The 22277-nt window shown below is 42.3% G+C and overlaps 1 protein-coding gene and 2 non-coding genes across 5 annotated transcripts; all 3 read right to left on the minus strand.

The window, feature by feature from the left end:
• Positions 1-777: 777 nt before the first annotated feature.
• On the minus strand, positions 778-19819 carry MYNN (myoneurin). 3 transcript variants are annotated; one of them, XM_063131994.1, is made up of 9 exons: positions 19738-19788; positions 17572-17871; positions 14782-15584; positions 11749-11908; positions 11465-11643; positions 10316-10399; positions 8022-8108; positions 6560-6865; positions 778-3282 (listed from the first exon to the last, which is right to left on the minus strand). In XM_063131994.1, exons 2-8 carry the CDS (start codon positions 17835-17837, stop codon positions 6603-6605), a joined length of 1842 nt encoding a protein of 613 aa, XP_062988064.1. In that variant the 5' UTR covers positions 17838-17871; positions 19738-19788; the 3' UTR covers positions 778-3282; positions 6560-6602. The 3 variants fall into 3 exon arrangements, with proteins under 3 accessions (XP_062988064.1, XP_062988063.1, XP_062988062.1); XM_063131993.1 differs by lacking the exon at positions 778-3282 and having other exon boundaries at positions 6011-6865; positions 19783-19819; XM_063131992.1 differs by lacking the exon at positions 778-3282 and having other exon boundaries at positions 6011-6865.
• A 918-nt stretch (positions 19820-20737) lies between these two features.
• On the minus strand, positions 20738-20810 carry TRNAV-AAC (transfer RNA valine (anticodon AAC)). The gene has a single exon. It is a non-coding gene; the product is annotated as a tRNA-Val (tRNA).
• A 609-nt stretch (positions 20811-21419) lies between these two features.
• On the minus strand, positions 21420-21492 carry TRNAV-AAC (transfer RNA valine (anticodon AAC)). Its single transcript has one exon. It is a non-coding gene; the product is annotated as a tRNA-Val (tRNA).
• Between the last annotated feature and the right edge of the window lie 785 nt (positions 21493-22277).

Genomic DNA, 22277 nt, shown 5'->3' on the forward strand with positions numbered 1-22277 from the left:
ATAGGAACTTATAGAAATGAAGGGCTCATCTTCTTCAGGCCAATATGAGGGACTTTTCTGCAGCCTTCTTTGCTTTCCACAGATTCCCTACTTTTACACCACACTATTGGCCACCTATGGCTTGGATCATATGTACATGCATAACAATTGATTGCTCAACCCTTGATTTACTATCATTTGGATATGTGCGCTTTCTATGGAAAAGTGTTGTATTTGGAGAACCATGAACATTCTAGCTGTGGTGATAGAACAGTGATGGCACCTTCACCCACACCACCCAACTCTTGCTACTGCATGTTCAGGTGTGCAAACCAGAGCACTAGCAGTGTCCTTCTCCCCTCTTCCACTTCTTTCTTTAGGACTGAGAACAGCTTAACTAACCTAGCAAGAGTGGTACAACTTTTAAAAAACCTGCATCATTTTGCTCACAATGAAATTGCAGGATTCTTTTCCTTCAAATGTGCAGTAAACCAATGTCCCTCAACAGCTCAATTTCAGTAAACAAGTCCAAACATTTCAAAGCAAACTAGGGGTTCTTCAGTATAGGACTGAGAAGAAGCTTGTTCCAATCAAAGCAATAACAGAATGTGTTACTTCCCTGGTGAAAAACATCTGCTCCTGTCAAACCATAATTCTGGTTTTGCTTAGAGACTCACTCAAATGTCATTCTGGGACACGGCTTTTCAAAATTGCTTCTCCCTTTTAGTCACTTACATCTAAGGCAGCAATGTAAGGAGCAAAGCAGTATTATAAAACAAGTTTTATTCAAGTCTAACATTAAAATATTGCAAGCTAAGTATGTACATCAACCCACAGAAGGAAGTATAAAAGCAAGGAGGCAAGCTATACACACACACATGTGCATGAACGAGAAAAAATGTTTTGTATGTACATGAGAAAATATTTCAGAAATAATTTAAATCAGAGAGGATAACTAACAACTCCTCAGAATGCCTACAATCTTGTAATTGTTATACTGGCAAACCTAGTAGTAACATTCCAAGTAAGGGTTTAAAATATGGATAAAGAGAAGGTTTAAGAGCATTCCCTTCCCTCATCAAGGCAAAGCATCAAAGCCATTGGATGGATGGTTATTTGTATCAGAAATTCAACTGCATATTCTTTCCAATTCCAAACAAGGCTTGGAGAAGTAAACTCCACATCTGCCTTCCCCAACTGGTGCCCTCCTGATGTGTTGGACTACGACTCCTATAATCCTTGAATATCATTGCTACCTGGGGTAGCAATGATATTATAGTCCAACACCTGGAGAGTAGCAGGTTGGGGAAGGCTACTGTACATATGGATGCAAGTAAAATACCTCTGCGTTGTCCCTACAGAACCCAGCAAATCAAACACTTCCTACCAGTATCTTAATACTGGTGTAGGTCATAATTTATTGAATAAGTATCTTTAAGAGGACATTATATCTTGACAGCCCAAGACACCTGTGTACGACAGTATAATCTTTCATTTGGAAACAAGCTATTCAATTATTGCTGCAATAGATTTCCACTCAAGGGTCTGTAGTGTATGGGAAAGGGGGAATCAAACAATGGTCTCCTTAGAAATCTCTTTACATACAAATGAGTTCTATAAAGTAAAACATCTTTATAAATATTAAATAGCTAAGTAGGGTCTAATATAAATCTAAGAACAGGGTTTTTAGAAGTCTGAAACAACTTTTAAAAAATGACACACAAAAACGTGGAAACATTCTTATGAAATACTAAATATAGTATACTAAAAGCATACTAAACAGTATGTTTCCCCCAGAAGATGCATATTGTAAAGAAGTACATCCGGAGTTAAACTTCATGAACTTTTTTTAGGATTGAAAGATAATTCAGTTTGTGCTAACAGACACTTCATATCACCAGCACTCAGGACGATTGCACTGTAAGAAGTCTGCTTTTGAGTTTTCCCTATCAGAAGAGCAAAATGCTGGTAGAAAAACAGGTGTGTGGTAGAGAAGACATTCATATCTAGCTCCTTGGGAAGCACATACAGGATTCCTGCAACAACAACTCACACAGACACGCATGAGCACCTCCCTACAGAAGTGGGTACCAAACTTCATATAGGTAACCCACTTCCATCTCTTTCCTCTCCAGCCATAGCCAAATATGGGATGTATTATAACGGAGCAGGACAGTGCTGCTTATATGTGGTAGATGAGGAGTGGATTCTCAAAGCAGAAACAGGTGTAAAACTTGCTGCTTTGCTGAAGTCTCTAGATGGAAGCCTAAAAAGGACAACAATGGCTGCTGCAATATGGGTCAATCTGACCCGCATTGCAGCTTTTCTTGAAGGCGGGGCAGATAATCAGAGGATAGGAGTATTCTATGAATCTGTAGGTTTATTAGGCAAGCAAGTCAGGCTTAGAATATAGCATCCAAAGAAGCAGTAGTTTTTTGCTTGTTTCTTTTTAATGTAGTTTCTAGCTCATGATTGTAGAGAAAAGCTTGGAGACACCTTCAAACTTGTTATTTTCATTTCCCTTTGTCCCTTTTATGGCAAAAAGTGATTTTAAAAATTCTCAAAACATGGGACAACCCATAATCCAGTAGCAAAGTTCATGCTTTGTGTACTAAAACCTCCCAGTTCCACTAAGCAGTGTCTAACAGGCAGCATGGCTAGTGAAGATTGCTTGCCCCATGGCTACAAGAACCGACTGAGCAGATATAGGGCAAGACAGCTCCTTGTATATTATGTGAATGTGTACAAATATATTTTATTCTGAATGCAGATTTGGCTTCCTAGTTAAAGAAATATATGGGGTTGTATTCAGGATCTGCCTTCTGTAAGCAGCAGGGAAGAGATATTCCATGAGAGGAAAGGCTCATTGTGGAAGGTTCCTCTACCTGATTTTTTTGGGGGGGGTGTTCTCCCTCCCTCCCACCACCACTACAGCTCATCTCATTCAGCAGGGTATCCTGACTGTGTAGCCTTTTCAGAGGGGATAGGAAAATCCAGTTTCTTTAGAACAGTTAATCCAGTGTAAATATGGATCCAATCCTTGTAATTTTGCAGAGTTTACATGCAGCAATGCCAGTCTATTTTAGTAGGCACCAATAATCCTGCCCAAAGCAGATTTTAAATTTGATGTACTTCCCAGCTGAATGTTGCAAGTTTTGTCAGTGCCAAAATTCGCTACATAACACCAACTGTGTTCTTCATATGCTACAATTAATTTGCATTTGTTGTATTGGATAGCTTTTTTTAAAAAAATTGTGCCCTTCAACTGGAATTCTCCATCCCTTCAGTCCACCTTGGTTATTTCTTCCTAAATTGAAACACAATAGCAAACAAAGCCTGTGTTATAGTTAATAATAACTAGTACTGATAAATAATTTTATCTTTTATTTCTTAGATTAAAAAGGTGTGAAGTGTTCACACAGTGTTCAACTTGAACCTCTCAGCATCCTTGTAGAGATGGTTATGGTTATACTGAACCACACCTGGCACCATCAACATAATCAGTTTATTTCTACACTGCATATCTAATTATTTTTATTTATTTAAAATTATTTTAGGTCATCTTTAAGGGTAGGACCTTCTTAGTTAGGCACACTTAATGCCGGAAACTGACGGGGTAGGTTTATTAATATCATAATGATAGACTCGAACAGCACCACCCAATTTAGAAGTAAGGCACCCGGTTTCTGAAAGTTTAGGAGAAATAGTACAGCTTAAACCAATCATGCCTTGCTGTGGAGCTTCTTGAAGGCATCTTACTAGCCAATGCTGGAGACAGAATCCTGGACTGGCTGGATTGAGCAAATTAGTTTTATAAACTGTAGAAACGTCCCACCCACCACCACGCCCATCCCCAAAGGTTTTGTGAGGGGCAATAAAATGGTAAGTCAGTTTGGGACAACATCAAAGATTTAGTATTTCTATAAAGTGTTACTGAAAGTGGGAGGTCCAGGACAAATAAAAGGAAGTACTTCTTTACACAGCTCATAGTTAAATTATGGAACTCACTACCACAGGATGTAGTGATGGCCACCAATTTGGATGGCTTTAAAAGGGGGTTGGATAAATTCCTGGAGGAGAAGGCTATCCATGGCTACTAGCCCTGATGGTTGTGTGCTATCTCCAGCATTTGGAGCAGTAAGCCTGTGTGCAGTTAGCTTACTGGGGAACATGGGCAGGAGGATGCTGTTGCACCACATCTTGCTTGTTCATCACTGGCCGATGGCTGATTGGCCACTGTGTGAACAGAGTGCTGGACTAGCTGGACCCTTGGTCTGATCCAGCATCAGGGCACTTCTTAGGTTCTTATGAAAGAGAGAAAAGAATAATGGTCAGGATGATTCAAGGCATTAAAGGAGTCTTGATTCTGTTTCCGCTGGAAAGCAAGGTTATTTTTGAAACTTTGCCAGGTAGCAGTGGTGGGGAACTGCTGTTTAAGAAATGCAATTCCAACGTTCCCTTGGGGGCATAGAAATGGTTACACAATACAATCTGTAGGCCCTTTGTGCCTGATCTCCTTTTTGTATCATCATACTCCAGTGGAAAGGACAGAGCAGAGGAGATCAGCCTTGTATCTGACAATTCACCTGGTAGCCCTAGGCGATCCACAATGTAATGCAGGTGAGCACACAGTGAGTGAGCAGGACGAAAATGAAGGGTCAGATTGCTCTGTCCCTTCACCACCAGCCTGTATGATTTCCATCTAGTTGCAGAGGAAAAAGAGCCCTTTCCTTTGCAACCAGCATGGTGACACAGAACTGCTAATCTATCAGCAGAATAGGAACTTTTGTAGGCTTGTTTTTGTAGGAGGTATTCCTACAGGAACTGCAACAAAACTGTTCCCACTTTCCATGCCTGGCATGTCAGAAGGCTGGAAATATGAAACCAGGAACAACAAGATGAGGATGGAACATCTGATAATCATGTGTCTGTAACCCAGGAGACCATACAAAGAGGAAAAGGTATTTGCCCTGTGATTATGAGACATGCAGCTGTTTACATGTCCTATAACACTAACTGCAGGCTGGAAGCTGCTTTAAAACACATCCCGTCTCCATAAGGCAGGGGTGCAGAACTTCTTTCAGCCCGAGGCCCAGTATTGATTTAAGAGAAGCTCTAGGAGGCCACAAGTACAGTGGTGGCCATAGCCGAATGCAAAACGTTCAGGGTCAAAAGCACCCACATACTGTAGCTTAAAGCTCTTACTGCCAGTAACTAAGCCTTAGGAAGGCATCCCAACCTTTTAGAATGGGGGAAAATGCTGCACAAAATCCAGGGAATCACTAAACGATCAGTGGTTTCAGGTGAGGGAGCATGTGTGGCCTTCTGGAGAATTTCAGAGGACCAGACTGAGACCACAGGCAGGCTGGATTTGGCCCCAGGGTCTGAAGTTCTGCACCTTTGCCATTAACGTTTTCCTAAAACTAGTTACCCAAGAACTAACCCAACCATGCACATCTGCCAACCCTAGGAATCCAAATCCCAACATAAAAAAGCTGCTGACTCTGGAGGCTGTACATTTGCCACTGTTCTGCTGAGGATGGAATGCCAGAAGCCAAGAATGTGGTGCTGGGTATGGAATTCAGCTGCCAGCGAATCTCTGCTTTTATTTCTTTTAATGGAAATAGTTTTTAAGGAAAAAAATCCTAATGGCAGGTTTGAAAACCTCTAGGCAATGCCTGCTGCAAACTCTGAAGGCAGGGTGATCACGAATTAAGATTTCCAGGCACTGAGACACAGTTTTAATGTGTAGCACTCCTTGCCCCTCCCCATCAGCAGCACAACATAAATTCATTAAGCTAGGGTGACCATATGGAAAGGAGGACTGGGCTCCTGTATCTTTAACAGTTGTATAGAAAAGGGAATTTCAGCAGGTTTCTCTTGTATGCATGCAGCATCTGATGAAATTAATACAGCTAGAGTGACCAGATACAAAAGAGGGCAGGGCTCCTGCAGCTTTAACTTTTGCAATGAAGAGGGAATTCCACCAGGTGCTGCATGCATACAGATGACACCTGCTGAAATTCCCTTTCTTATAGAACTGTTACAGATACAGGAGCCCTGTCCTCCTTTCCACAGGGTCACCCTAATTAAGCAAATGAAGAGAAATCATACGAATTGGCTCAATTTACTTGAGTTGTAGAACTTCACTTTTCTCAGCAGATGCTTTGGGTTACTTGGGTGCAGAGGACCCGCAGCACTGAACACTGCTGTTACAAGGCAGCAAGAAGGGCCTCTTCCCTCAACTCAGCAATTTTCACCGGGCCATATGGATTGAATAACTTGACTACACAGGATTAGCTTCTGCATGAACACTGAAGAAGCTCCATAGCATTTAATGGACTGGGTATACTTAAGGCAGCTGTGCTGAAGTGTTTTTTTTAAGGAATTATTGTATCTCCTAGAAAATGCAATCTTGATTTTTTAAATGAAAAGAAAATTACAATCTTTTGTTCTAGATTAACAAAATATAAGAACAAAAAACTGCACTTCACAACGTAGGTGCATCCTCAAGTGTTCCTACTTGAAACCAAGACAAAGTTGAGCTCAGTAACCGCTTGCATGATTATGTTCACTTTACCAAAGAGGCTCTCACTGCCAAAGTTTTCGTCGCACACAGGATATCAGTACAACTGCTGGAGGAAAATGAACTGAGGTTCTGAATACCCAGTGATGGTCGACCTCAGAAGCGTGTCTGATGGGGGAGACTGGCTGTCTGTGACAGGCAATAGCACTTGGTGATCCTCTGTTCCAATGGGGAGAGGTAATGCTATGTCCGAAGGCTTCACATCAACCGACTCCAGCAATGGGCTTTTCTCATTTGAAATGGAGTCTTGATCATTGAAGGGATGATCAAGCGTGATGGGATCCAGAGAGTTCACAGAATCTGTGAAGACAAGAAGGTCTTCATTCTTAAAACCAAAGTTCTACGAGTTAACAACAAAAGTAGAGAGTCTACTAAACAAGTAGAGAAGATACATATGATTTTTCCTCATTGATGAATTGAAGACTCTCTCCACCATCACTAGTCTTTTGGCCTGCATAGTAGTTTCTTTCTAGTTGAAGCAAATCTGACAGCTGGAAATTGATATTCATAGTTTGGCTATAAGGATTATCTGCAAAATTTCATAGAATTTACCAACTAGATTATTGATGTCCCTAATTTCAAAAAATAATCATATGTGGGGGCAGGGGAGGAGATATCAAAACAATCACCCTATAGCCAACATTGTCATTTGGATCAAGAAACCAGAGCCGGGTAGCCAATTTCAGATATCCACTATCTAAAGCCACAAAAGCACTTGAGCTGTGCCTTGCCTCTTCAAACATGACCCCTAGCAGGAAACAGACATCCATTCTATATGGAAACCTTTAATGCAACGCCTCTTTTTGCAAACTCGAATGGTTGTCTAACTGGCTTTCCTAATTATTTAGCAAAATAAATGATTTTGGATTATTCATTTATCTTGATCAAGGAATGGTGGTTAGAGTGTCTGACTAGGGCTAGAGTTCAAATCCTCAGCCAAGGAGCTCACTGGGTGACCTTGGATCAGTTACTATACTCTCAACTTAACGTTCCTCAGAGGTTTGTTGAGTGGACAAAGTGGGAGAAGAACCATGTTTACCACCTTGAGCTATTTGGAGGAAAGGTGGAATGTTGTTGTTGTTGTTTATTCGTTCAGTCGCTTCCGACTCTTCGGGACTTCATAGACCAGCCCTACTATACTACAATACTACTACATTTCAGTGAACTGTGGTTTATCCTCCAATTTTGAAAGCATCAGCCATGAGTTTTAGATACATCACCTTGGGAACGGGCTACAATTCTCCCACTGGCAGCATGTTTTATGCAGAACTAGATAAAAAATGGACCATGCTGAGACACAGCCCAAAGAACCCACCATTTTAATATGGTTTAAGTTGAGCTGTATAAGACAGGTAAATGTGTCTCCTTGCCTTTCGACAGGGAGGCTGAATAGATGGCCTTCTGATCTTTGCTCCTATGAGTTCTGCATATTATTTTTAAAATAGCCAGCACTTACCTGTATGAACCTTTGTTTTGTGTTTCTTTAGGTTTTTTATATCTGTGTAGGAGTTTCCACACAGGTCACAGGTAAATGGTCTTTCACCTTAAAAACAAAAAAGAAAACTGCCAGTTAGATATCATGGACGTGCAGAGCAATTCTAAGCATGTTTACTCCAAAGGAAGTCCATCTGCGGTCAGTGGGGTTTGCATTCTAGCAAACAGGTTGGATCCAAATTTATGCGGGATCAACTCCACTGACAAAAGTGAACCTCTTTCCCATGGCAGCCCAACCAGCTCCATGAAAATTCTTCAGACTTGGTTTGCACAGTCACAGACTGTGTATTATACAGTCACAGACTGCATAATTACCCTCAGCAGCACAGTTTATCATGTTTGTGAAACTGGCCAGGGTGCTTTGGGTAACAAGCCACACAGAACCCTATAACAGCATAGGGGTTCTGACTGGCTTGTTACCCACAGCAACAAGCCATCCTGGCTGGGTTTGCATGACACAACAAGCTGCCAAGGGTAATTAGGCAAATCCCTCCTGGCATGCAGCCAGCATGCACTCTGTGATCATGTGAACCAGGCTAGAGAGTTTAGGATTAGCATGTTTAGGATTACAACCTTAATTTAGTAATCTGACCACAGGAAAAAGATAACACAGCCTTAGGAACTAAATTAAGATCTGGTTAAGTCATCAACCAGAAAGAAATAAGCCTTGAGAGAACACAGGGGAAGTATGTACATATGGCAGCTCACTCCAAAGAACTAGTGGTACAAGGTTCAATTCTGTTCTTTGATAAGTTTTATGGAAATGCTCTCCACTAGACAATTGCCATAATAATATGTCCTTCTCGTTGATAGGTCACTCATTTCCCAGGATATTATTATTATTATTATTATTATTATTATTATTATTATTATTATTTATTTATTTATTTATTTATATAGCACCATCAATGTACATGGTGCTGTACAGAGTAAAACAGTAAATAGCAAGACCCTGCCGCATAGGCTTACATTCTAATAAAATCATAATAAAATAATGAGGGGAAGAGAATGCAAACAGGCACAGGGTAGGGTAAACAGGCACTAGGTAGGGTAAAACTAACAGTATAAAGTCTAAATGAGCCTAAAAAAACAGACCCAGGCTCATCACATATTGGTAAATGCCTAGGAGAAGAGAAGAGAAAAGTCTTGACCTGGCGCCGAAAAGATAACAATGTTGGCGCCAGGCAAGCCTCGTCAGGGAGATAGTCAAAGATCACCAAGCAAATTGCCATGATAGCAATAATGCAAGGAGACACAAACCAATGTAATGTAGAGGATCCATATGTCTATTGATATAGTTGATAGAACAAAAGGCTCGCCTAAAGTCACCTAGCAAGACCATGGCTGAGGTGAACTTTGAACCCAGCACCTGCTCCATCACTATGCTACACTATCCTACATCCATACAAAGTGTTTACTGGTGGAATTCTGTCAGTGCTCAGTCCTGCAATATTTATGTCATTTGTATCATTTTAGACATGCACATGCCGCCCAAAGCACAATCAGTAGACTCTGGGAATTTAAGACTACCTTGACTACCACAAAAGGCAAGATAAGTGAAAATTATCTGTATTTTGAAGTAGTTTATGAGAGTGTTCTGAGAGCTTTTTTGCTGAACAACAGTGAATACATCCCCCCCATTATATATATCAGTAAACAAGAAACAGGAGAGTTCACACATCACAATAACAGAATGGCATTTTATCTTATCCCCACATCCCAGGGTTGTTACATTACGCTCTTTTAGGCTAGACTAAGACCCTCCACCCCAGTGAACTTCACAGCTAAGCAGGGATTTGAACTTGGAGTTCCCACAGCCAAACACAAGTGCTCTAGCCACATTACCACAAATCCCATGTAGGTTTCCACAGCCAAATGACTAAATGCCATCCTACATATTTGGAAAATTGCAAGTTAACTAAGTAGCTTTTGTCCTGAGGCATAAGGCTCTTCAAGTCTTTCAAAATATTTATTTGATATTAATAGCACACTTTTGCATTCCGTGTTAAATCTGGAAAAACTACCATCAGAACAATTATTTGACTAGAGAATTATGTACACAGATCAGAATTTTGACTTCATACATATGCAGGCAATGGAAAAAAAGGGGGATCATTCTTCAATTGTGAACACTATAGGATGATTAGTATACCCACCAGGTACCTACCTGGCATTAAGCAAACTTGAGTATGCACACAACCGCAAACTACACATGGATAAAGTAACACACAGGAAGATGCAGGTCTGAAAACTAACCTGTATGGGAGCGGAAGTGTTTGCTGAGTTCTCCTGAAGAAATGAAGCTTTTGCCGCAAATACCACATATATACGGTTTCTCCCCTATAGAGAAGGAGTTATTAGCTCAGTACACAATCTTCCTTGACAAGCTTTCTCACAAGTACACTGACACATCTAAGTCTCCCCCTTTAGAAGCCTTCAGAAGAGAGAAAGAATACATGCTTCCAACATTGTCTTCTAAGTATATATTCTGATGTTGGCTTCCCAAATCCTTTAGGACAGGATTGGGCAACATGCAGCCCACATGTGGATCCTACTACACCCCAAAAAGGGGGATTAAAACAAAAAACACTCATAAAATTATATTCTGTAACAGCTGTGGAATGCTAAAAGTGACACATTTAATTTGTTAGTAAGCTAAATTTGTTCATTCTAGCATCTGCTACAGAGCATGAAAATGGACAAATTTAGTTTGCACACAAACAAAATTGGTTCCTTTTAGTGTTACTAAGCAGTTTGCTGTCAGATTTCAGTGGTAAATAGGCAAGTTCATTTTTTTAAAAAAAATTCTCTCCACCTCCCAGTCAGGCCTGCAGTGATGGCGGGGTGGGGGTGGGGTGGGAGATTCCAGGGGTCGGTAATGGCCCCCAAACCTCCCTCAGTTGCCCACCCCTGCTTTAGGATATATAAAGAATTGTCTTATATTGAGTCAGATTATTGGTCCATCTAGCCCAGGAGGCTCTTCTTAGACTGGTAGCAGCTCTCCAGGATCCTTGAACTTTTGTCTAAGATCCATCAGCTGACATTGCCTAAGATATCATACATGCAAAGCGCCTGGACTACCACTGAGCTCTACTAAAGGTGCATAAGCACCATTCTTTAAAATTCTGCAACACCTGGTATTCCCACACAGCCTAACAAGGCCCAGCCTTCCTTAAATTAAAATCAGGTACATTCAGGCTGGTAGGGATGTGATGGACTTACTATGAAGTGTTGTTCTTGCCAGTAGGTAACAGAGCAGTCATGAAAGGGTTATTCACCTACTGGAAGTTGAGTTAAATCTTTCATGCCCACTGATCAAGAAAGCCATATGACCCCTGCTACCTCCATCTTCTTGGCTGGACCAACCCTCTAATTTCTCCCAAGCTCTACCGTTTTAAGAATCACCTGTATGCTTTCTTGAGTGTGTGATGAGCGAACTCGAGACTGCAAAAGCTTTCCCGCAGGTGTCACAGACGTAGGGCTTTTCTCCCGTGTGTCGCCGCACGTGATACGTTAGTGTGCTCGCCTGGGCAAATCGCTGCCCACATCTATCACAGACATATGGCTTCTCTCCACTGTGCTTCCTAAAAGAAAGAAGATTACATTCTGTGAGTGCAGCTGTCACGTCCTCTATGCAACAGCCTCCTAAACCAAACCGAACTCAAAGGTTTCTGGCCCCTTTTACTTGCCTGGCATGAATCTTCAGATTGCTGGAAGTGGCAAACTGTAGGTTGCAGGCATCGCATTTGTACGGCTTCTCCTCCCCATGATGCATACGGCTGTGGAAAACCAGCTGGCATTTCTGAGCAAAGCCTTTGTCACAGAGTTTGCATTTGTAGGGCTTTTCACCTATGAAGAGAATTACACCACTTACTTCACTGGTGCCACAGGAAGGACACAATTTTTCAGGTGAGAACTGTGACGACAAACCCGACAGTGGGTGCGAAATCAAGGAAAGTCACATCAAAGAAAACTTACAGAACAAGCCTATGCATGTTAGACAGGGAAAAAAGTCCTACAGCTCCCAGCATGGTTGGCTAGGGGATGCTGGGAGTTGTTGCAGGAATTTTTATTGTCTAAGCATGCATAGGATTGCCCCCTTAGACAGTGTGATCTAAATTCAAGGCAGTGGGGCAGGCTTCTCCAATCTGGTGCCCTCCAGATGTAAACTGCAACTCCCAGCATTCCTGGCTGGGAATACTGGGAGTTGCAGCCCAGCACATCTGCAGACACCAGACTGGGTAAGGTTACAATAAAGGCCTGACTTGAATTCTCCCAAGGATTTGCCCCAGTCACTTAGCAACTATTCCAGACTTGCTGATATTGACAATATTAACTAATAGGTCTTAGCAGCTGAAAGGCTGAACTAGGGATCAGGAAGTCCCTGCTTCAAGTCTCACTCCCACCATGAACTCACTGGGTGGCCCTTCAGGCAAGTTCAACATTTAGCAAACAATTGCTAAACATACCTCTTACCAATGACAGATAAGATGGTGAAAATTCTCCAGCCATCCAAAGTAATGTAGATGTTAACAGCCCATAGAGTGCTGAGAGACACCCTGACACAAAATAGTCTTGGTAAATGCTCAGGACTTAAGCTGTAGGTTCTGCCTACAGCTTATTAGTTAGGACACTGGCAGTTCTGAACATGTTCAGACATCATGTTTACTCACTGTGTCTCAGAGAAACTGTCAATTTAGTTGTGGCAGCTACTGAGGTGTACCTTTAAATTTCCTAGAGCAGTTGTTTACCAGCTCAGATAAATACATCCATATCTGAATTTCCAAAGTGCACCTTGAGTTCTCCCCAAACAATGACCCTGTTCAGATGACATGCTAAGCCATAGTGGTTAAGCATTTTGAGCTAAACATTATGGCTTAGCATTTCATGTGAACCATTCCTAACCATGGTGACTACATAACCACAGTTTAAACATGCTCACTTAACCATTTTCTGTAAAAGATTTAGCAGCGTAACCTGGCTTAGCATGTTGTCTGAACAGGCCCATTAAGTCAACAACAAAATCACTACCCATGTTGATGGATTTGTTACTTCCTGAAGATTTTTCAGAAAAACTTGCTGTATTAGGTTTGGTTTCAGAAGAATGGCAGGCAGAATTTACCCAGAACTGTTGGCAATTTTGTATGATTTTCAAGTTGGTTCTTATAGCTGTATTCACATATAGTGAAGGCCACACTTTTTGCTATTAACAGAAGTTAACAATTCACAGTACATGTTTTGCACAGTAGCTGATAAGGATGTTCTTCCTATGCTATGAGAAACTCTTTCCTTCCCAGAGAAAGGCCTTGGTTAAGAGGGGGGCAATGTGAACACACCTTCTTACAGTTTTCTAGCTCTATAAAATCCTGAGCAGATTGGCCTGCTCCTGTTCTCGCCTGAGATGGAGGAGGTGTGCCACCTGCTCAGATAACCAGCCTTGTGGGACAGCGCCCATCACCTCTTTAGGAACCAGGGTGAGTGAACCAAGAGTTAAGGGTCATATAAGTTTTCTTTTTTATTATCTGCATCCATTTTCCACCCATAAGTTGTATCATTCTTTCACACAACTGGACTTGAGTCATTTTGGTACCTTCGAATCTGGTTAGCATATGGGTCCCGGCTGGACCAGGCCCCAAATTGTAGACACCTGCTCAGAAGCACATGCCTTCAGTGATCATAGAATCATAGAATAGCAGAGTTGGAAGGGACCTACAAGGTCCAGCTGGAATCTGGCTTCCTTTAACTTGAGCACGTTATTCTTTTAAGTGATTATGAGACAAGTACTGAATTAGGAACTCCACAATGCAGCTCCTACAACAAGCAATTTTTAAAAGCTTGTGAAAAAATAAAATGATATTCTCTTTGAAATAGTGGCAAAACCAAAACCAAATGATCATGCCAGAGCAGGCTTGTAGAACTTGTGTGCCACCAAGCTGAATAGATCCCGCCAACCAGGTATTGAGGCCTGGCAGAGGCTGGTTAATACTACTTTTTCTTTTCTTTTTTTGTAGTTCTCGCCAGGCAGCAAGAAAGAAGTGCCCTAACACATTGCTGCTTGGTCACAAGTATATAGGGCTGTATTAGAGGAAAAGAAAACTTGATTTATGGAGCACATTCGAACAATCCATGTAAGATTTAGGAACTTAGGAAGCTGCCTTAAACCATGTCAGAACATTGGTCTGTCTAGCTGAATATCATCTATACTATAACTTCCATAAGACCCAGCAAGTTTGGCCAACAACCAGGGTTTATGGGAGCTGGTCCACACAGACTGGCGGCGACTCCAGGGTTTTAGACAGGAGTCTCTTCCAAACCTATCTGGAGATGCCAAGGGTTCGCCCCAAGACCTTCTGCATGAATAGTGGCTTCCAATGGGTTGAATAATTATTGGTATATATAGCTTAGGTTGGAGGGAAGAACTTGCCTCATGTCGCTGCCTGGGAAAAAAACCCTCCTGAAACTTTATAATAATAAATAAAAACAAAACATTGCTAGTGAGAAAGAGTTCAGAGCATCCTCCAGATGTGTTGGACTACAACACCCATAATTCCCCAAAACATCCATAATGCCCCCCAAAAGTTATCTCACAATACTACCACCATCAATACCACCAAGTACAATCCACAATGCTGGGAGTGGGGGGCAACTTATCTGAGAGAATGGGGGGCCTTTCCTGCTCAGATCCCCAAGAGGCAACTCCAAACACAAAGCAGAGAGCCTACCTGTGTGAGTTCTTACATGCGTTTTCAGCTGGTTGCACTGCGTAAAGGCCTTCCCGCAGAGCTGGCACACGTACGGTTTTACTCCTTTGTGGATCCTCATGTGCCGCCTGAGACTGCTGGCTTCGGAAAACACCTTCCCGCAGGTGTTACAGACTGGCTTGGTCTTGGAGTATTTCTGATCCAGTTCCTCTCCAGAGCTTTCCAGCTGGTAAGCGTTCTTGTCGCTGGTGATGTCGGATAAGCAGTGCTCTTTCAAAGCAAAGCCCTGTGGCGCTTTCCCCCGTTTGGGTTTCAGGGCCATAGACTGGACCAGGATCTCCTGTGCAGCAAAGGTTTCGCTCTCCACCACCGGCGTCAGCTGCAGCTCAGCATTATCCCCACCCTGGGCAGCTTGCTCCGTTATCTCCGTGGCTAGTTTATTAGCATCTAGAAACATCTCCACTGCACAGTTCTCCACGGCATCACTTGGATATTGGGCAGGTTTGTCCGGCAGGTTTTTTAGCGAGCTGAAGGCCTTCTTTCGCTTTTTGGTTTGAACGGATTTTTTTTCTGGGGTTGCTGTTAAGACCAGGGATTGAACTGTGTCCACTGAGGGGAGATCTAATTTCTCCTGGTTGTTGTAGTCACGAAGGGTTAGGAGGCAAGTCTGTTGGTTCAATGCAATATTCCCAGTGATACTAGAGATTTCCGTCGAAGAGGGATTAGCAATAAAAGCAAAGTCTTCCATCTTTATCTTACATTTAGCAACCACCTCCTCCACTTTGAGGTAGTCAGCAGCCTGATGAATTTCTTTAACATTCCAACTACAAAGGGAAAAGGTTAAAATGGGAATGTACCAGATGAAGAAAATCGGCTATTACTTTCCCTGCAATATCTACCTATTTGTTTACTTTTAAATTTCAACTCCGCCCTACCAATAGCATCAAGTCAGCTTACAATACAAAATTAAAATGCAATGTTTAAATAAAATATAGAAGCAACAGAGGAAAGGGAGGGGGGAAACAGCCAGTAAGAGTACTTAGGGATGCAGTCCTATGCACACTTCTCCATTGAGCTTAAGGGGACTTCCTTCTCAGTACACATGCATAGGATTGCACTGTAGCAAATAGCAGTAAAAAGGGTAACAAATATTAACAACCCTTTGTTGTTTATTCGTTCAGTCGTTTCCGACTCTTCGTGACTTCATGGACCAGCCCACGCCAGAGCTTTCTGTCGGCCGTTGCCACCCGTAGCTTCCCCAAGGTCAAGTCTGTCACCTCCAGAATATCATCCATCCATCTTGCCCTTGGTCGGCCCCTCTTCCTTTTGCCTTCCACTTTCCCTAGCATCAGCCTCTTCTCCAGGGTATCCTGTCTTCTCATTATGTGGCCAAAATGGCCAAAGTACTTCAGTTATAGGCACATAACAGGGCAGTCTTTGCATGATACCTAAAATATATATTAAAATGGGTAGGGTAGCAGTCGCGCAGTTTGGGCACAACTGTTAAAAAGACCCTCAGTCCAATAGCGACCCACCTAAGCTCAGAAGGCAGGTACACCTTGAGAAGGATCTCGGAAAGCAGTTCTTAACTGGTAGTGAAGTTTATGTGCCACTAAAGTAGGAACCTATCTTTTCCTGGTCATCAGTTTCCCAATCACCCCTTCCCAGTCATAAATTCCATGTTTACTGCATGGAAACCCAGCCATTTAAACCAGGTACAAAGCATTGATCATGTATTTATCTTGCCATTGAAATTCAGATACTTTCTGTTCCAGAGTTCAAACAATACTGGGAATTGGCTCTCGTTCACCTTCTAATCTGCCAGCTATAACTTTCTGGAAGCAAGGGAAATTTAGCATGGGCAACTATTAAATAGTTAAATAAAAGCTGGATATAAGTATTTGCCTTCTTTTTATGTTACATTATAAAATTTGGCCTATAAAATGAACAATTAATTGGTAGAAAGAAATCCTGAAAGATGGATTACACTAACCATCACATGACAACATTGAGATCTACAGATCATCGCCTTCTGGTTGTTCCTCTGCTTCGATACATCTGATGGCAACCAGGGAGAGGACCTTTTCTGTGGTGGCCCCCCACCTTTGTAATTCTCTCCCCTCTGCAGTGCTACAGGCACCAATCTTTTTGATGTTTTACCACCTGTTTGTTTATTCAGGCATTTGCTGGACTTTAATACTTCATCTGGTAGTTTTTCTGGTTTTTTTTTTTATTGTGGCTTGTGTTTCTTTTATTTGTTGTTTTAGTGCAGGGGTGTTGAAATCTCTTTCTTCCTGAGGGTCAAATTCCATTTTGGAGAAGCTGTCAGGGGCTACATTCAAATGGTGGGTGGGGCCAAAAACAAAAGGAGTGGGGCCAAACAAACCAGCATATTTTAGCTTGAAGCGCTTCCTGCCAGTGACTAAGCCTTTGGAAAGGCATTTTAATCTTTCAGAATGGGGGGGAAATCACAAACCTGGGAAGCCACCAAATGATTTGTGGGTGGGGAAAGGAGATAGGGTTAGAGGAGAGGTGTGTGTCTGACTATCTGGGGAGTCCTGAATGGCCGAACTGGGACTCCAGGCAGGCTGGATTTGGCCTCTAAGCCTGAGGTTCTGCATCTATTTTCATTAATTCTGCACATCACATCACCGTATGAGAATAATCTTCATGTTACTATGCATATTTTCTAGTGAACTTTCCCCTTTACTTAAGATTGTGAGCCTTCAGGCAGGGATCCATCTGTTAAATTACATGTAAAGTATTTCTTTTGTGTACTATGCAAAGAAATCTCCAGCTCTCTTATATTACCTGTCAAGGTTTAACTCTCCCGTATATATGAACTCCAGGAGTTTCTGAAATCCATCGGCCTTCACTTGATTCTGATCCAAAAATACGTTACTCTCTGAAGTATCCCTGTAAAAAGCCCCAAAGTACTCGCTAAAGGAAGCCAGAACATTTCGGTGAGCTTTGAACTGGAATTCACCAATAATGATGGTGCAGTCGCAAAGGAAGCCCACCTCTCGCTGTTTGTTTAGCTTCTCCAGTAGGTGCTCACAGTGATGGGAACACTGCATTTTGGGTAGCAAGATGCAGCTTCTTCAATTTGGCCTGAAAAGGCAAAGGAACAAATTTAGCACCAATGTGCCAGACTTAGAACAGAATATAAAAGTAACATGGTCCCCATCCAAAGAGTTATCTTCTAAACAGTTGGGAAAAGGGGACAGGAGAAAATGGAATTTGATTAGATACTCTAATCAAAGCACAGTGCTCAAAGATAGACTGGAAAAACTATTCTAGGCATCAAAAAGCACCATCCCAATAACCAGCTCAGCGTGCCCCAGACTGGTGGGCTGCAGTTGTTTTGGACTTTAACTCCCATCAGCCCAAGGCAGCAAGACCAATGGTCAAGAATCCTGGAAGTTGTAGTCAAAAAACATCTACAGCTCACCAGACAAAGAAAGCTGAAGAAGCCTTTCTCAAAAAGAAAAAGAAAAAGAAGAGCAAGTTATCTAATAGACTTCAATACTGCAAGACAGAGACAAAAAATAGTATAAATTATTTTACAAGAAATGTAAACTCCATGGCTACTGGTAGCTTATGGCAATAATACCCAGGTTTCTAACAGTAGTCCTCTAACCAAAAGTTAAGAGACTAACAAAAGGGATATCACTATTATGTCTTCCATCTGAGTTTCCCTGTGACTGGTTATTGTCTGCAGCTCTATTATTAAACGACGAAAACCACAGGTTTGAGCCAGAATAGCAATTAATGTAGCAAACTATCAGCATGCAAACATGTGTGTTGTATGCTAGCCCTATGCAGGCGTTATTTGCCTGAAAGAGCAATGTGAGCACAAGGAGTTTCAGGGTCACACAGCTCCTCCCAGCCCCTCATATACTGAGAGATAACATCTGCAGGTTGCCTGTCTTTTCTATTCATAGCACGTTAAGTGGGGGCTAAACACACAGTCTCACAACCTGTAGTATTTGCATTGCACTTTTACATGAGTAACATAGGGGTGCTTCCTACATAGAAGAACTTCATTTTTTTTTTGTAAAATGTAAATTTGGCCACAAATTAACAACCAAAAAACAAGACATGTACACCAATAACAAATCCTAGGGTGCTACAGCCACACACCATGACTACTTGTGAATGTTGAGGCCATTCACAGGTGAGTGTCCTTGCCTGAGAAATGTGCAACCCAGCTGGCAGAGGCAATACATCTGCTACAATAGATGCACACAATTACTTATAGCAGATGTGGGCACCTCATGCCCCTCCAGATGTTGCTGGACTGCAACTCACCACTGACTACGACTCATGGGACTTGCAGTCTAGCATCTGGAGGTCTACAAATTCCCCACCAGACTTATGTCAACCATGAAAGGATGGGCAATCCAAGATCCCCTTCTCTTTCCAGAGGTTGTTGTTGCTGCTCTTTCCTCTGAATCAAGCCTTGAACATGTAAATAACCCAGATAATGAAATGGGCTCATAGGAACACGCAAAGTACTCCAGGTCTCCCCACAAGCTCTCTTCCTTGCAGCAGTACAATTTAGGGCAGGAAAGGAGTGGTTTTGTTGCTGCTTTTGTTAAAGTACTGTTAGACAGAAAGCCTTGGGGATCGTCTGCAAATCACCCTTCTACCCATTCCTAATCCACGTGACAGTCCTTCAAATCTGTTCCTGGAGTTACTTGAGGCTGAGGAGATCCTCTTTCCCCCCAGCATTTGACACCCTGACAAACATTCCCCACAGCGATTGGCTCGATCCAGTCACACACGCCGCTTCACTCGCCTCAGCCCCACCTCCCCTTTCTCCTTCTCTTCGTTGCCGTCTTCTTAATGTAGCCCTCCTCAATCCTTTCCCTCAACTCCACTTCGTGCTTCTTTCCTCCTCCCCACCGCTAAACCAAATTGGTCCCGTCTAATCGCCCCGTCATGCCTCCCTTCAGAATTCTTGGGCAAACACACCTGGCAGGGGCAGGGGCAGGGATGCAGACACGAAATCTTATTCACCTCAGGCCGCCATTTTATGATGACGCGGCCCGCACGGTTTCCTTAGGGGGTTGGCGGTGGCTGAAATCTCACTTCCGTTCTCAATAAACGCCGGCAATTAAAGAGTGGCGAAAGAGATACGGTCGAAACGGGGGGCGGGGCCGAAAGCGGTCCGATGGGAGCGGCTTTTCAAACTACCCTTCCCATGATGCATAGCGCTAGAAAATAAGTGCCCTAGATTGGGTTTCGTTAGCAAAGCATGGTGGGGCGTGTAGTTACCCTGCGCTTAGCCATTTGGGTACCAAGCGCAGACTGAAATGTGCGGGAAGCTGTCTTCGCAAGAGCCCGCTCGGCCTTGTTGCAATGTGCTTTGTACCTTCCAAACAAGGGAGCGTCCCTACACACTAAAGTTGCATAAAATAATTTCCCAACAATTATCATTACTTTTGCGATGCAATGCCGGGCAGGAGTCGCAGGAACTGAAATGGCGTTTTAGAGCGGCGGTCTGCACATACAACCAAAATATTTAAATACTGGCGTGCACGAAATCAATGCTGTTTTGTCGGTCTAAGTGATTTTATATATAAAGTGAAATGTCAAAAGTGTATTTACAAAAGCACATTCTCAATTTGAGAAAGATTTACCTGCCATCCCCTCCCCCCACGCCCTTAAGGCGATTTAGGTTTAGGCTAAATTATATATAACAGATAATGTATATGGCTATATTTACACATGTGTCTGTGTGTGTATCTCCTAAAGGCCTTTTAGGACGCAATCGTATGCATGTTTAGACGGAAAAAGCCTCCTACAACTCCTACCACTTCCCAGCTAGCCACGCTGGCTGGGGATGCTGGAGTTGTAGGACTTTTCCCGCTAAAATATGCATTCAATTGCGTCCTTAATCATATATGTGTACAAGCCTTAGCCATTAAATAAATGTAAGAGAATGTAAGCATTTTGAAATAAAAGCTCGAGTTGTTTCCGCCCGGTTTCGAACCGGGGACCTTTCGCGTGTTAGGCGAACGTGATAACCACTACACTACGGAAACTCACATGGTAAACGCTTCTTATGAACTTCCATATGTCTGCGTGTCAATAGTGTATCAAATAGAAATATCAGAATGACGCTTGTAGTTTTTTCAATATTTCAAAAGTATCTGTATTATCCCAAGCAAACTAACCTGAATCATATACACACTGCACTCCCAAATGGGGACTCCGAAGCCCCTCATCTCCTCTGTCCCACTTCATATATTACCCCCACCATTGATTAACTTGATAATAAAACATTCGCTATATATTACCATACAATCGCAGAAATACCATCTTTTCTCATTAAAAAGATCAAGTTCTTATTTGTTTATTTATTATTAAAATCAATTATTAACTGCTTTTCCAGCGCTCAAGGCGGCATTAAGTAAGAGGCAAAACAAAGTAACTTTAGTATATTTTTAAATAATAAAGTAGACCACTTTCCGAACTCAAGGACAGTTGCTACGTTCAGGCGGCAATCCTATGCACGCTTACTTGGGAGTAAGCTCCTGACTAAACAGTGTGAGTTACTTCCGAGGAAATATGCATAGGATTGGGGCTGTTAAACATAATCTTCTTCTATACTGATGTTCAATGACTTCAAGGAAAAATGAAAAATTATTATTTGTTTCCGCCCGGTTTCGAACCGGGGACCTTTCGCGTGTTAGGCGAACGTGATAACCACTACACTACGGAAACCTGCACGCTGAGGAGCACGACCTCCTTCTTCCCGAAGTAAGTAAAATGAGTGTATCTCGACTCTGCATACAAAATAAACAGAACAAATCACTGTAAAGTATCCTTTTTCCGTCGGAGAGAACACAACATCATTTACATAGGCTTTCCCCTCTCACTCGGCTTCCGCCTGTTCTTGTGGGAATATATGTAAGCATCGCAATGTCACACTGGCGGAGGCTGGCATAGGTTAGTGTGACCATATGAAAAGGAGGACAGGGCTCCTGTATCTTTAACAGTTGCATAGAAAAAGGAATTTCCGCAGGTGTCATTTGCATATATGGGGAACCTGGTGAAATTCCTTCTTCATCACAACAGTTAAAGCTGCAGGTGCCCTGCCCTCTTTTAAATCTGGTCACTCCAGTATAGCTCCTGCAGCTTTAACTGTTGTGATGAAGAGGAAATTTCATCAGATTCTCCATATATACAAATGACACATTGCTGAAATTCCCTTTTCTGTGCAATTGTTAAAGATACAGGAGCCCTGTCCTCCTTTTCATATGGTCACCCTAGCATAGGTGCAATCCCCTGCTAAATGCATTAGTCCTAACCTAGGCTAAAACTAGAAAGGAGAAAAGAGCATAATACTTTTGCTGTAGCAACAAGGAAGATTTTACCATTCCAGGAGTTCCATCCAGACTCAAGAGTAGACCCAATGAATTCAGTGGGACTTATCAATGATCTCTTAAGTCCCATTTATTTCAGTGGTTATATTCTAAGTATTACTGTGACTGCAACCTTATATAGAG

This window comes from Elgaria multicarinata, chromosome 8 (genome assembly GCF_023053635.1).
Source record: "Elgaria multicarinata webbii isolate HBS135686 ecotype San Diego chromosome 8, rElgMul1.1.pri, whole genome shotgun sequence".
NCBI lineage: Eukaryota > Metazoa > Chordata > Lepidosauria > Squamata > Anguidae > Elgaria > Elgaria multicarinata.

Excerpts from the sequence above, each read along its gene's own strand:
- MYNN (XM_063131994.1), bottom strand. The coding sequence starts at position 17,837 with ATGCAGTGTTCCCATCACTGTGAGCACCTACTGGAGAAGCTAAACAAA. Across the intron at positions 11,644-11,748 it reads AATCTGAAGATTCATGCCAG|GAAGCACAGTGGAGAGAAGC; the intron begins GCAAGTAAAAGG and ends TCTTTCTTTTAG. Across the intron at positions 10,400-11,464 it reads ACACTCAAGAAAGCATACAG|GGGAGAAACCGTATATATGT; the intron begins GTGATTCTTAAA and ends CCTTCTCTATAG.